The sequence below is a fragment of the Choloepus didactylus genome, chromosome 2, assembly GCF_015220235.1.
Source record: "Choloepus didactylus isolate mChoDid1 chromosome 2, mChoDid1.pri, whole genome shotgun sequence".
Taxonomy (NCBI): domain Eukaryota; kingdom Metazoa; phylum Chordata; class Mammalia; order Pilosa; family Megalonychidae; genus Choloepus; species Choloepus didactylus.
Window position 1 is genome coordinate 31,828,651 of NC_051308.1, and position 15,571 is coordinate 31,844,221.

A 15,571-nucleotide genomic window follows, 5' to 3' on the forward strand; every position below is an offset into this window, starting at 1 on the left:
GGTTAAGAGCAACAGAGCTAATGAAGGATTTTCCATTTCTAAATGAGAAGTCGGAAATACCCGTAGGGCAATTTTCCTGGGGTCGCCACTGCACTCTTCTCCTGGTGTCCTTTCATTTCCCAGAACTTTGAACCCTTGAGCACTGTTATTCTGAGTCTTACATATGGCAAAAGATAGTAGAGACAGTTACTTCATATCTGCAAGCCACAAGCACTGTAGACAGTTGGTGTGTGGGTGCCCTGTGTTCATGTGAAGTCTGCTGGGGGATCCCATTAGAAGAGAGCGAGCCACCCTGGCAGAACACCTATGTGCACACTCAGTGCCTACAGCTGCCACATAAAATACAGGATTTCCACTTATTGCATGGGACATACTTATACAAAAACATCTTTGTTGTTCACCTGAAATTCATATTTAACCAGTCATCCTGTATTTTTGCTTGCTAAATCCTGCAACTCTATCAGTGTCACAATATGGAACAGACACTGAGGATGAGAGGAGAGAGAGTTATCAGGTCAAAGCAGCAGAGAGGTTTGTCAGGAGGAGTATGGGAGAATGGTTTTCAGCTTCCCTTTCTGGATTTCCTAAGTATTCCCAAATTTTGGGTCAGTAAAAAAAGAAGACATGGCATCAGCACAACTGTGAGATCAATAGGTCTGCAACAGAGGAAGAATGTGATCAGAATCTGTTGGCTTTTGTACTATTCAGAAGTCTGAGTCTATAGAATTTAAACCATTTTTAATCTTTCACAAAAATGAGACTTTATTATACCTTAGAATGTAATGAAAAACAATTAATTTAGTACTTCACCTGAAGTCAGAAATCTTCCAAATGAGGTTCTCTGTGCTGTTTATCTGATAATGCTGGTCATACACAGTGGTCCGAATCCATAGTGTTCTGTTTTTTCTTCCTGGTTTTCCTTTTTTCAGATAGCATCAGGTAAAAAAACAAATGTGAGATATATTTCCTATAATACCCATTTTGTTTTAGCTCTTAGATCATATTTTTCTATTCATGCCTTGTTCTGCATATGAGATTTCTGGCTCTACCTGGCTGACACTAAATTATTCATTTGTTCCTCTTGTGAAAGAGAAAGAAGATGGCTTTTAGTTGGTTTATCCCTAAGCTTAGCTTTCTTTTGCCACTGCTTTTCACTAGCAAATGTCAGCCCTTCTACCCTTTTGTTTCCACTTGGTGGAACCAGCTCCTGGTGAGGAGTGTTTTATTCTTCTCTGCCTGACCTTCTCTTCAGGACAGCAAACCCCATTTTGTGTTTTATAAAAAAAGAAAACATCACTCACAAAAAGAAGTGCATCAGTATTAGCTATGGCCAAAATCCATCTGGCCTCTTGCCTTTTATGCGGAGTGATAAATTGGCAAAAGGGCAGGAAAAGAAAGGAAAGGGCGTAGGCGAGGCCTGCCACTGCACAGACTGAGCTGCTGTGTGGATCAAAAAGTACCTTCTCCTAGAGCTCCTTGGTCAGAGAGGGAAACGAAAAGTAGATTCTAATACAAAACATGGTAAATGTCATGTTTGCCTACAAGTCTACAAGGCATCCTGAATTTTTCAGAGGGAAAAAGCAGGTAAGAATAGAGTTTCAGAAATCACCCATATTGATGAGTGCATGTGTATTTCTCCGCTTTTAACTGGTTACTACTCAGTCTGGCAGGGCAAATTAAGGGATCAATAAATAACAATAAAAGCAAATGGAAAATTTTGAAACAGAAAAAAAAAAAAAAAATCCCGCAATGGAAGCCTGGGAGAAGGCAAGGTAAGGAGGGAGACACCAGGTATCTTCATACAGAGGGGATGCTGAGAGCCAGCCTCCACACTTAGTCCCAGTGCCCCCCTTCCCCAGAGGCCCAGAAGCAGTTCTCCTGGGGAACCTTCCACAACAACCCTTCTGTGACCTCATTTACAGATTATTGTCTCGGCTGACTGGGGTGAACAGCTCGCCCAGCCAGCTGGCCACTGTTATTTCTGGGGTTTCTTAGGAGATGTGGACCTTTCCTTGTCTTTCCCTTAACTATTCCAGGTCCTATTTCTAATGGTATTGCTTTTTTCCCTGCATAGTTTTTGAATAGTATTTTTAGTTTTTCTGTGGACTACTATGGTAAAAATGAAAAGAAAAATTTTCTTTTTCCAATAACGACAAATTGGGACAAGTCAGAAGCCTCAGAAAACCTCAACAAGAGCGAAATCTCATCTCAGAACCCTGCAATCTTCAACTCCTGTATGCCTGTCTGAGACTTCAGTTCTTGCCTCAGAGTTACAAAACGGAATGTTTGTTGCGGATCCACGAATCTGAGTCTAAGACCTCGTGGAAGCCCATAGTCTCCTGGAGAGTAGAAGCTGGGGCTGAAAAGGACGTCGCGCCGCGTCTTCAATAATCAATTCTGCATTTTCCAAAGTTCAGTTAAACCAACTGGAGGCCGGGTTTTGGAGAATGGGTCTTCTGTCTTTCTGGACAGAAAAGCCACTCATGACAATGAAGAAGTGATGAGCTTTTTTTCCAGAAGAATTCCAACAGAAATGCTGACACACCGTTTTAATGCAAATCATCTTTTCTGCGTTCACTGACAAGCTCGCGAGGAGCGAGCTGGGTCCTCGCCCTTGAACAAGTTAGGACCCGCGGAGGATCTCCCGCTTGTCTCTTGACGGCCCTCCGGGGACAGGGCGGGCCCCCACGCTCGGGCGGGGTGGGGCGGTGGGGGTGGCGGAGCGCAGAGAGAAGGCTTGCAGCCGGCGATGCGAATTCTCAACCTGACTGGCAGCTAGGGAGAACCCCCCGCCAATCGGGGTCCGGCGCCCCTGTCCTCTCCTCCAATCAGGGGTGCGGACAAAGAGTGAGCGCATCGTCAAACCCAGCAAGGGTCACCACGTCTCCAAGGCTGATGACGTATGTTTGCATGGAAAGCTGCCTCCGGGTCTTTGTTGCTATGTTCTTAGTGTTTAGTTTTGTGAAACGGAGAGAAGGAGAGAAAGCGCAAGAGGGAGGGAGAGAGGAAATGTTTTGGATTTGGATTTAATAGGGTAAAAAAAAAAAAAAAAGGTCCCGTCTGTGGGTCTTGAAAACATAGTGTCGGGTAGAAGAGACGAGGCAGGTGGGAACCGCCCCTCCCCGCCTGCAGCTGTGGTTCGAGCGCGCTGTGTCAGGAGAGCCCGGAGTATCTGGGTTTTGCCTCCCCGGCATGGTGCGCACTCTCAGCCACTTGCCAGAATGACATAGACCTCCTGTTTTCTCCTTCCAGCCCGTTGTATTGATTGTTTTGCGGAGTGATTTGGCTTCCCTCTGAATCCCACTTCTTCTGCAGGAACATTATCTTTCAGATTCCCCCTTGCCTCCTCAAAGTTTAATGGAGAGCCCGCCTGGCAACTGACCACTTCACGAATCAATAAGGGTCTAAAACGTTACAGGAATGAATCGAAAATATGATGCCACTTTAACTCAAATGTTCACGGGACTCCCTACACAGCAAGTAAATGAATGTTGTTCTTAATCCTGTTTAGTCAAATAAAAATCTCTAATTTAAAAAAATGGATCCAATGTAGTCTCCCCTTCAAAGGCTCCATGTGTATTGCCTAACAGTTTGCACAAATGGAGTTTTGTTTTGGTGGAGCTTGAGGAAGACAGGTGAGGGACCATGCAGCAGTTGTGAACAAAAAAAATCTAAATTTTCATTCTAAGAAAATCAGTTTCATAGCTGGCTTTGGCTTACAGGACTTCTATCCACTGGGAGTCCAGGCCCCCTTCTTCCCTGGAAACCGTGGAAGAAGTTTCTGCATATGTGAAAATGAATTAAGGTGTTTAGTGGACAGCTCTTCATAAGCCAATAGTGATATGTGACACCATAAGTTAATAGTAGTTGGTAGATGGACTACATGTCCTCCAGAGACCCTTCCTATATCAAGATCATAATATTCCAAGATTTATTTTATCTCAGCACACATTCTGCCCAGTGTTATAAAAGACCAAATTCATTTGAAATAAATAACCAGATAAGACATGGTTGGCCAAGGCTATATTTGAAGGAACAATCATGCCATAAGAGAACTTTGCTGAATAAGTAGCCAGTGAGTAACGTTTTAAAATAATGTTGCTTTCCTAAATCCTGTAGCTACAAATATCTACTCTGCTTAATCTAGGTATCTAGGTATCTAGATAATCTAGGTAATCTTAACATTGGGCAAGAACTATCCAGAGCACACACACATATTTACACCAAAGTGTGTTCACACATAAATACAGACTCCATACCCAAGGAGCAAGGGGGGGGGGGGGTGCAGCTAGAAATAATAGGATAACTGGATTTTCTGGGGCTAGTATTTGAGCACAAAAAGAAAAAGGCTACTATGATGGTTTTTCCTCTTTTTAGTCACTCAATATTCATTTGCACACTCATTCATTCATTCATCTATTCTAATAATATTCACTGAGTTCCAGTTACATGGAAAGCATTGTGCTAATTGGGAAGAAGGCAACATTGTAAAAAAAAAAAAAAAAGCAGAATCCCACCCCAAGGAGGGAACATTTGTTAAAACGTATCAGGTGTACTCCAGTATTGACGATGCCATAAAGCATGGGCTTTGTTATCATCACAAAGAGGCAGGCTCAAGGCCCACCTCCATCCTGCAGCAACGGCAAAAACTTGAGCAAGTAATACAACCTCTCTAAGCTCCAGTTTCCTCATTTGTGAAATGGGGATAATGATAAAACTTGTAAGTTGGCATCACTAAATGGTGACCTGGGGAAGCTTTGCTCCTCATCTTCCATAGCTGCCATCAGCATCCTCCAAAGCCACCTTGAATAAATAAGAAATCTAAATAAAAACAGCATGTTACTGAGCACTTGCACTTCCCTCTTCCAATTAGATTGCAGCGCTAAAGCTCCTCCTATATAGAAATCTTTGAGCTACCACTCTGCCTCATAGTCTGTGGAAATTAAATGAGGCAATGCATGCAACATTCTTTGTCATGTAAATGCTCATTAAATGTAAGCCATTATTAAGGTGTTAGGTGGTAAGTACCAGGAGGTTAGAGCGACCAACTCATCCCAAGAACTCCTCTTGTTTGTCCCAAGCAAGCCTACATAAGGATGTTAAAGGATGTTATGTAAATGACGTAAGAATTAAGAGGATGAAAGGGTCACATATGATTTTTTTTTTAACAGAAAGGGATGGTTTTGTGGAAGATATAAGATGTAATCTGGTCTCTGAAGGATGGATAAGATATGGCAAGTCCAAGTAAAGACTGACATAAACAAAGGTGTGTAGATGAGAAAGTGTAAGTAAGACATGTTCACATAATTGGTAAGTGTCCCCATCCAGATGAAACATGGGATCTTTGCTGGGGTGTGGTAGGAATGAAGGTTAGGAGGGAAGATTGGGACTACAGTCCAGCATTCTTATAGGACAGGCTGAAGAAGTTGTACTTGGTATTCTGCAGTCAATGAGGAACTACCGACTCACTGTAAGCTGGTGAGATGATCACCAGTGCCTCAAAGAGATTGCTCAGGTAATGGTATGGGGAGTGTGGGGTGAGTTAGAGAAGGGAAAGATGGCCCCAGGAGACCAGTATGGAAGGAGGTGATGCAGTTGTTTAGAGGAGAGAGGATGAGGCAGTGGCCATGAGGTTTGCAAGAAGGATGTCACTGGGGAACCCCCAGGAAGACATTCTCCAGCAAGGCTTGGTGGACTGTGGTGGTAGGAACAAGGGGAGAGATGGAACCAAAAATTTCACGGCCACTCCAGCCACAGAGAAAAGGAGAAGTAAGGAAGAGGGGCTTGGAGGTAGAGGGAGACCTTGAATTTAACAGGAGTTGTGAACAAGAATTGATGAGGTGGCCAGAAATCCAGGAGACACTCAGCAGACACAGAAACAGTCCTGACCTCAGGATGGAATCCCTATCTAGAACTGTGAACTTGAGAGCAGCCACAGAGAAGTGCGAGCTGAAGCTGGGGCAGAGGAGATGGAGGTGGGTATGTTTTTTCATTTATTCATTTAAATATTATTACTATCTAATTGGCACTTTAGATATTCAGAGATCTGTAAGATATGAAGTTCCCTGTAAGGAGTTTGCAGTCTAGTCTCTCTTTGGTTTCCTGCATAGAAACAAATGCTCTGTTCCATCTGTATCACCTCTCCCACCAATACCACAACTCCCCAAGCCACCTCTTCCAGTGCAAACTAGCAAGGATTCATTCATTTCAGCATCTGGGTCAGAAAGTTGGGGTGAGTGTTATTCACCCTCATTGAAAATAAAGGAAGTGGGTTTTGTGAGAATTTTTGAAGTAGTTCTTGGAATTAAACCCAGAGAGCCCCCACAACTCTGGTGTAGAGCTCCTACCATCTGTCCCACTCAGCACTAGCCTGGGATATTTCAGTAAATGTTAGCTGAATGAATAAATGATGCAATAAAATATATGCCTGCATGAACTTGGCACACACTATTGTACATTGTTACTTATTTTTCTATGTCTCCTCAACTAAATTAGAAGTTTCTTGAGGGCTGGGAGCCTGGCTGTATCACCTTTGGAACCCGCCTCCTGTCATCCCAGTGGGTGTTCACTAAGGATATCACAGAACTTTCCTGGGAAGTAGCCTCCAGCTCCATTTCCCAGGGCAGCACACACACATACCCTTGTCCCTACAGTCCTGCAGGCAGTCTCAGACATTACCCCTGCCAGCTTGGTGTCTCCAGAGGATCTCCCCCCACCCCCCACCCCCCGCCAGAGGGTCCGAGGCAGGGATACATGCAATGAGCCTTCCTAACCACTAGAGAGCAGGCTTACCTTGAAACACAGGTACGACTAAGGGGTAGGATGACCATGTAATGTCTCATAGAAACCAGAACACTTTGGAGCAAAAATAGGGAAGCTATATAATTAAACCAGAACAGAAGTTGTGATCATGGACTATTCCTAGTAGGACTGGGGTGATGTCTGATTACCCTACTAATGGGTCTAAGGGTCTGAAAAGAGAAAATAGATATTTTGAGGGAGGTGGAAACCTCTCAAGTTTGTGACTGGGGCAGTTCACTTGGCCAGGAAAGCCTCCTGTGATGACCACTGGGTGCCTTCCAAATAGTTCACAGTTGTCTGGGGGCCTGAAATAAGAGGAAGGATGTTGTCTGTGAATATTGGACTTGTGGAATAGCTTTTCTCAGAGAAATGTGCAGCTCTTCATGTTTACCACCTCATCTCTCCTCATGAACCTAGAAGAGAGACAAGGGTACTACAGATTTGGGATTTGTAAGGTTTCAGATTATATAGACACGAACCCTGGAGGCCTTTTGGGAGAATGGTACAACCTAGGAGAAGGTGTCCCCGTCTTCAGACCATGGCTCAGAAGAAGTCTATGCAAACATACTTGAAAACATACCCCTACCTCATGAGGGTTCAATCACTGCAAGAGGGTGAGGAGCTCTGGCTGCTGTATTCTGTGCACGTATGTGCCATCAGGGCTTCCCCACTATACTCAAGGGGTACCCTTAGAAGACCGATAGGCCATTGCCCATCTGAGTGTTTGACTTCTCAGCAGCCCGGCTCCCAACTCCTGGCTCCATGTTCATGGCTTGACTTCTCACCTCATAAGAGTAGAAGATCTCTTATAAGCTCCAAGAGTGCCCAGGCCAAATTTTAATTTAACTTATAAAAATTCACATTTAAACAACTTTGGAGGAAAACATAAGTAAAAATATCTGCTTAGCTTATCATGGAAATATTTTACATATCCCTGTGGATTCATTTAGTCTTTCTAAAAAATTGAGATGTACTTCAAAAATGCAACTAAGAAGCCCACCCCCACCAAGATGGTAGAATACGATGTTTTAGGACTCCATCCCCTCACAGAAGCTTTGAACAACCAACTTGGAACTGCCAGAAACAACTTTCTCAAAGCTCCAGAAAACAGTTAAAGGATTGCGGTAACAGGGCAAACACTGAATCAAGAAAAAGTCTACTTAACAGCAATAGGACCTCATGTACCCTGGCTGACCCCTCTCCCACCACTCACTGACTCTGCGTGGTGCTGGCCTATGCTCCCAGTGCAGAACCCTAGTCCCGGTTCCAGAGGGAGCAGAATATCCCTCGTGTACATATTGGAAGCATGCATGTCTGGCCCAATCTGTCTGGTGGTAGCCTGAGGGACTAGCTCTTCCAGACTTGTCCTTTATGTAGAAGGGGATTCACAGAACTCTCCTACCCAAAGTTGTGAGAGAGCAGTCAAGTGGCTGCCTGGGGCAAGGGATTGTTGGCTGTAGGACATTGTGATGGTTAGGTTCATGTGTCAGCTTGGCCGGGTGATGGTACCCAGCTGTCTGGTCAGGCAAGCACTGGCCTAACCACTGCTGCCAGGACATTTGTGGCTGGTTAATAAACCAACAGGCTGGTTTATTAAATCATCGATCAATTGGCTGCAGCTGTAACTGATGACTCAACGAAGGGCGTGTCTTCCACAATGAGAGAATGCAGTTGGCTGGATTTAATCCAATCAGTTGAAGACTTTTAAGCAAGACTATAGATAGAGGACCTTCACTTCCTCTTCCACTGCCCAGTGAAGCATTTCCTGAGGAGTTCGTGGAAGTTGCCAGTTCATTTCCGAGGAGTTCATCAAACACCTTCATTGAAGTTGCCAATTTGCTGACTGCCCTACAGAATTTGGACTCATGCATACCCACAGTTGCGTGAGTCACTTTTGTAAATCTTGTATATTCATAGATATCTCTCACTGATTTTGTTTCCCTAGGGAACCCTAACTAATACAGACATACAGTATAGTGCCCAGGGGACTGTGAGAAAACTGTTTCCTAGGAAAGAAGGGACATTCATATCTATGTGAACAGGGGAATTCCTAGGGCCAAATGTGCATGCCCAAGACAAAACTCAAGCCCAGAAAGGATCAGGTAGGCCCCAACACTTTGGCTTAGAGCTATTTTCTATTTTCTAAACTCACTGTATGGATAAGTTTTGAAGGCAGCACTTACACAGGTCACCCTTTCTTTCTTTCTTTTTTTTTTTTCTTTCTGGCTCATTTCTGGCATTTAAGGAAAGCTCTGTCGTAACACTAGCTGGATACAAGCTTAAGGAACACATTAAATATTACAATGTCCAGGTTTCAACAAAAGATTACAAACCATACAAAGAAACAGGAAGTTATGGCTCAAGCAAAAGAGAAGATTAAAGCATTAGAAGCAATCAGTGAGGAAGACTTGGAGCCATTCTAACAAGGACTTGGTCCTAAATATGCTCAAGCTAAAGGAAAACATGGACAAAGAATTTAAGGAAATCAGGAATATAAGAGATGAAACCAAAGAAGCTATCAATAGAGAGATGGAAATTATGGAAAGGAAACGAACAGTGCTGAAGACCACAGAAACAAATTAAAAATTCCCTGGAAGAGTTCAGCGGTGGATTGGAGCTGGCAGAAGAAAGAATCCGTGTACTTGAAGGTAAGACAATTGAGATCATCCAGTCTTAGGAAAGAATGAAAAAAGTGAACAGAGACTGAGGAATCTGTGGGACACCATCAAGCTTAGGGGAGCAGAGAGAATATTCAAAGAAACAATGGCTGAAAACTTCTCAAATTTAACAAAAGACATGACTGTACACATCCAAGATGATCAATGAATTCTAAAGAGGATAAACCCAAGTAGACCTGTACTGCTCTGTGTTACAACTAAACAGTCAAATGCCAAAGATAGAGAATTCTGAAAGCTACAAGGAAAAAGCAATGTTATCACATACAAGAGAGCCGATTTCTCATCAGAAAACAGTACTATTGTATTTTTGATTTATGACTCCACTTTTTACTTCATACAGGATCTAAAAGGCAAATGCATAAAATGTAATGATAAATCAATGGTTTAAGACTCATAATGTATAAAAATGCAATTTGTGAGAACTACAAACAGATGGTAGGAAGAAGGATATAAGAACATAATTTGTGTATATTATTGAAGTTAAGCTGGTATCAAAGCAAATGAGATTTTTATAGATTTAGGATGTTAAGTTTAAGCCCCATAGTAACCACAAAGAAAATATCAGAGAATATGCAAACTCACAGAGACAGAAAGTAGGATGCAGGTAACCAGGGATGGGGCAATGGGGAATTAATACAAAATGAATGCAGTGTTTCTGTTTAGGGTGAGGGGAAAGTTCTAGTGATGGATGGTAGTGAGGGCATTGCAACATTGTGAATGGGATTAATCCCTCTGAATGGTATGCTTGGGAGGGGTTGGAATCGGAAGATTTATATTGTATGTACATTTCCATAATTAAGAAAGAAAGAAAAAAACTAAAGAGATAATGACAATTAAATGCAATATATATGGCACAGGATGAGATCTAAGAATAGAGGAGAAAAGGCCCAAAAGGTCATTGTTGGGACATAAGAAAAAAGTGGATTGTAGAATGTAAGCTCTATTTCAATGTTGAACTCAATAAATGCAATTAAGGTGATTATTTAAGTGAATATCCTTGTTCATAGGAAGTGGACATGGAAGAATTACGTGTTCAAGGAGTATGATGTGTGCAGTCTGCTCTCAAATGTTCAGAAAATAGATGAGATAGTATAGATAGATGATAGAGCAAAGGTGACAAAATGTCAAAATTGGTGGATCTGAGTATCTGGAGGGGTGGGAGTATGTTGGAATTCTCTATATGGGGTTTGTATTATTTTTGCAACTGTCCTATAAGTTTGAAATTATTTCAGAATAATTTTTTAAATTTAGATATAATTCACATACCATAAGATTTATCATTTAAAATGTACAATTCAGTGATTTTTTGTGTATTCATTTAGTCTTATGTATAAAGATTTTCCCCCACAATTATCATGGTATATAAACAATTTTCTGCTCTGTCTTCTTCATTTAGCCTAATTTAATCCTCATGTTCCAGTGATTCCATATAGTTGTCACATTTATCGTTTTAACTTTGAAGGGGGGGGATAATATTCTATCATGTCAGTATCCCTTTGCTTACATAACCATTCTCTAATTGTTTGACAATTGGACTTTCTACTTTTTTCTGTATAATAATTAATGGTACCATAAATATTAGTGTGCAGATAGATCTATATTTTTAATTATTTCCTTGGAATTATATTATACTTAGAGGTTTTGGGCTACTGAATAAAGGGATGTGATTATTTTAAAACTCTTGTTTCATTATTTTCCTCCAGAAAAACTGAACCCCAGCAACACACTGAAGACAATGATTTTAAGTGTCTAAAAAGACTTCGTGTGGCAGAACTGCCTTCATCATATCACACTACTGCTCAGAAATTACCTATGGCACCTTATTCCCTTTTTAAAAATTTTTTTATTGTGATAACAGGTACGAAATATAAAACTTCTCATCTTTACAAAGTTCAAGTACACAGCTCAGAGGTATTAATTACATTCCCAATGTTGTGCTCCCATCACCACCGTCCATTACCAAAACCTTTTCATCATCCTAAACAGAGACTACCCACTAAGCATTAATTCCCCACCCCCCATCCCCATCCTGGTAACCTGTAATTACTTTCTGACTCTATGAATTTGCCCACTCTAGTTATTTCATATAAGTGAAAGCATACAATACCTGTCCTTTTGTGTCTGGCTTATTTCACTCAATGTGATGTCTTCAGGGTTCATCCATGTTGTTTCATGTATCAGAACTTCATTCCTCTTTGCAGCTGAATAATATTCCATTGTATGGATATACAGCATTTAGTTTATCCATTCTGTCGATGGACACTGCCTTATTTCCTTTTGATTCAGTTCTAAATAACACAAAATAAATGCTAGATAAATACCTGTTGATTGTTTGGTGACTTCTAAATCTGGACATTGTGCCAACAGAGAGTCATCTTAGGTATTGTGATGGTTACCAATTTATCGACTCAGCTCCAAATTCACTCTTTTGGACTACTCTGTGAAAATGCATTTGGGCCTTGAAATATATGTTTCCTATACAGAAAAGACATTGCAGGAGAAAAAGGGGCTTTTTGCTTTGTTTTGTTTTGTTTTGTTTTTGCTTCCGGGTTCCAGGGTGGTCAGCAGTGTATGCCCTCACAGCTTCTCCAGCAACCAGCACCTGCAGTGCACAGCCGCCAACATCTCTTCTGCCCCAACTGGGTTACCCACCCACTCCTACCCCCACACAGCGGAGCACCTGCAGGATTCAGACACCTCCCAGTGAACAGCATGTCCCGGAACCCCAGAGGGCAGATTCCAGTGAACCTGTCACGTGGCACCACAGAGACTTCTCTGTCATTCACTGAGTCATGGCTGCCCCCTCTCCAGGTCTGGATCCCAGCCCTGGAATGGGGGTGCTCTCTCACAGCCCTTTATTTCTATATTTTGTTAGAGGTCTCTGAATTTCTTACTTGTCCATCATCATAACATTGTAGTTAATAATTATTTATATTAAACTTTCCCTATTCAAATTACTGTTTTTTTTTCCTCTGTCCAGATTTGACCCAGACCTAGAGGCATTCTTTCTGAGAAAGAACAGCATGTTTAGCTATCATCTGTATGTACGTCTTGGACAGAATTAGGCACATTTTGATGAAGCAGGAAGTCAGCCTTGGGCAGAGGACTTGAGGTCATCAGAAGTAGCCCTTCCCCACTGCACTCGTGTGATTGTTGTGTGCCCAGTTTCTTCATCTCAGCACCCAGTTGTGCCATCTTGCCCACTTCCCTGAAGGCAGATGCCCCAGAGGCAGCTCTTCCATGCGGAGCCCAACAGAACCCACCTGGAAGGATTTCATCCTGAAGCCAGCGTCTCTCTCCCTGGCACTGAAACAGAGAGAATGTCACTTCACAACTGTCAGTAGTCACATCCCTTGCCAAGAAGGAGCCTTGGAGTGTGAGGTCTATACACAGACACCAAGATGAGATGGCAAACCAGAGAGATTCCTAATGCTGCATGTGAGTTCCTGAATATTTTCAGGGCAGTTTCAGCCCTCCCCACTTACATAAATAATGAATTTTTTTTTTGTTTTGCTTTGTTTTGTTTGTTTTACCCAAACTTGGTTGACTTGGGTTTCTGCCTCTGGCAACTGAAAAGAGACCTAAAGTAAAATCTCATAGACTTCACCAGAACCAATTCTTGATGCATTAGTAGATTCTGCATAGCCAGAAAAGAGAAACAGAAACATTTCCAAGCTGGGTGGAGGAAAACTTTTTAGCCTTGTTCATCCAGGTGAAGACAATCTCTATTTTTAAAAAAGCTCACATCAGAGTAAGTTCAGGTTCTCTTCTAACTGAGAAAGCTAAGATTCGGCACCTCTGCTGGTTTCCATGACAACCATCAGCAGCTGTGACAGGGCCAAGACAAGAATAAGAGGAATTGGTGATTTTACCTTTATTTTGGGACCAAGTTATTGCCAATTTTAAAAGAAAATGCATAGTCATCCTAACTCCTGTCTCTCTTGTGTCTTCAGTTCTTTCGCTCTAATGTAGGTGGATTAACAAGAGGCAGCGGCAGAGCTGCCCTCTCATCTTCCCAAGTTTGTGTTTCCCTTCTCAGATGCATTTCTTCCAACTGTGGTGAGATTACTGGTTCCAGCCACGCAAGTTGGGCTATTAATTATTTCTGGAAATGGTTGCTCAAAATAGCTCTGTGAGTTTATTTCATAAATAGGCTGCATGCAGGCTCACATTGTTTTTCCCCAAAGAAGACATTCTAAACACCAGGCTTTGACCGAGAGCTTGCTTCTTTAAAGATGGGTGGGTTTAAGGCTGGGGCAGAGGACACACAGGTATCTGTCTCTCAGGAACACCGGGTTTAACTACCAACTCCTTGCATGGTTCTTCTCTATTCCCCTTTCCTTCCTGTATTCTCCCCTAGGAAGCAGATCTCCTGGGCACATTGTGCCTGGTGATGACATCTTTGTGTAAGGCACTGCATGCTTGGATAAAGAACTGCAATATCCCCTTCTCACTTCTTACACAAACCACAGTTCTTCCAGATGCTCAGTTGGAAAATCCTCAATTGTCTGAGCCTTTTCTACAGTCCATTAGAACTTTTGACTGGATAGGGTATCCATTAAAGGCAGAGATAAGGTTTTATATCCATCCTATTCAGTACAAGGCCTGTTTCATCCTAGGCTGAGCAGATGCACCTCTTGATTGAAGGAAGAGAGTTAACTTTTATTGAGTGTCTATTATGTGCCAGGCACTCTATGAGGGGCTTGCATATATGTGGGTTACCTGGACAGCAATATGGTAAAGTGGTTATGGGCAAGAGCTCCAGTATCAGAAAGACCTGGACTTAAATCCCAGGTCTCCCACTTAATAGTTGGGTGAACCTCTGCTCATTGCTTAACCTCAATGAACCCATTTCTTTTTCTGTAAAAATGGGACTATTAATAAATCACCTCAAGGTTGTTACGAGGAGTACACAAGGCAATGCATATGAAGTACAGTATCTAGTACATAGTAGGCATTTAATAAAGGTTAACTATTAAATAATTATTAGAAGTCTGCGTTAGTGTAGCATTTTTCCCATGCCCATATCATAGCACCTCATATGATAGAACATTGTTATACAGAAAGTTTAAATCCTGAAAATAAGTTCCAAAATTTGGAGGCCTGCACATAGTAGCTCCTCAAATATTGACTGGATCAATGAAAGTGCCAAAATCTGCATTTCCCTGAATTGGTTCTTGGCATGGAGATTTGTTTATTCTGTGCTTACTTTGTGTTGGGCACGGTGCTAGGCAACAAGATCCAGGACCTTAAGAAGTTTAAAATCTTGTTGTGGAGACAAGGCCAACAAACAACATTTGTGAGCAAAGATAGGATATATTGCTTAACTATTTCTTGTAGTAAATGCTATGAATGTTATGAGGGAAAAAGTAACAGTAATTGAGTACTCACTATGTTTCTAGACCCACGATTAAAAATATCACCTTATTTAGGTTTTAATTAATCCTATGAGGTAGATATAATGTATCCATATTAGACATGAAGAAACTCTGACTCAGCTCCAGCAACTTGCCCAAGGACACAGTAAGTAGCTGACAGAACTGGAGCCCAGGCCTCCTGGCTCCTAATCCCAGTCTCAAACCGTGCAGAATACCCCTCCCAAATTAAAGCAGTTATCATCAACCCCATCTTCTAGAAGAGGAAACTGGAGGCCACCTGTCCAAGGCCACTGAAATAGTAGCTGGCTGAGCTGGACTTTAAAGGCAGATCTGTGCATCCGCCCACGGTCCATGTTCCCAGGCATTTCCCTCACACCTTGCAGCCTTTCCTGGGCACCCTTCTGTTATGACAGAGGAGGGCAACCACGGTGAAAAATCCGAAGAAGTGGGCATCTTAGCTATTGCCTGTAATGAGAAGAAGGGGGTGGGCCTGCGGCGCTGCTGCCCCAGAGGCCCTTCCCGAGATGCACACGGGCTCCGGAGGAGAGCCAGCCCCTCGTTTTAAGATGAGGAAACGGCAGTCCAGAGAAGCTCATTCAGACGGCTCTCCTCACGGTGAGCTCCACCCTTCTGTCTCACCCACAAAGTCCTCATCTTCCCACCCACCTATAAAAACCTACCCATTCCTCAAGACCTCGCGTTTCACAACATCTC

At 42.4% G+C, this 15,571-nt stretch overlaps 1 protein-coding gene across 4 annotated transcripts; it reads left to right on the top strand.

Moving 5' to 3' along the window:
* The first annotated feature begins 2,747 nt into the window (after window positions 1–2,747).
* On the top strand, window positions 2,748–13,357 carry LOC119515355. 4 transcript variants are annotated; one of them, XM_037811233.1, is made up of 5 exons: window positions 2,748–2,900; window positions 5,172–5,266; window positions 11,338–11,390; window positions 12,036–12,290; window positions 12,460–13,357. In XM_037811233.1, exons 2-5 carry the CDS (start codon window positions 5,221–5,223, stop codon window positions 12,463–12,465), a joined length of 360 nt encoding a protein of 119 aa, XP_037667161.1. In that variant the 5' UTR covers window positions 2,748–2,900; window positions 5,172–5,220; the 3' UTR covers window positions 12,466–13,357. The 4 variants fall into 4 exon arrangements, 3 of the variants coding, with proteins under 3 accessions (XP_037667161.1, XP_037667142.1, XP_037667153.1); XM_037811214.1 differs by lacking the exons at window positions 2,748–2,900; window positions 11,338–11,390 and adding exons at window positions 5,817–5,975; window positions 11,183–11,337 and having other exon boundaries at window positions 4,532–5,515; XM_037811225.1 differs by lacking the exons at window positions 2,748–2,900; window positions 12,036–12,290 and having other exon boundaries at window positions 4,532–5,975; window positions 11,183–11,390.
* The last annotated feature ends 2,214 nt before the right edge of the window (window positions 13,358–15,571 follow it).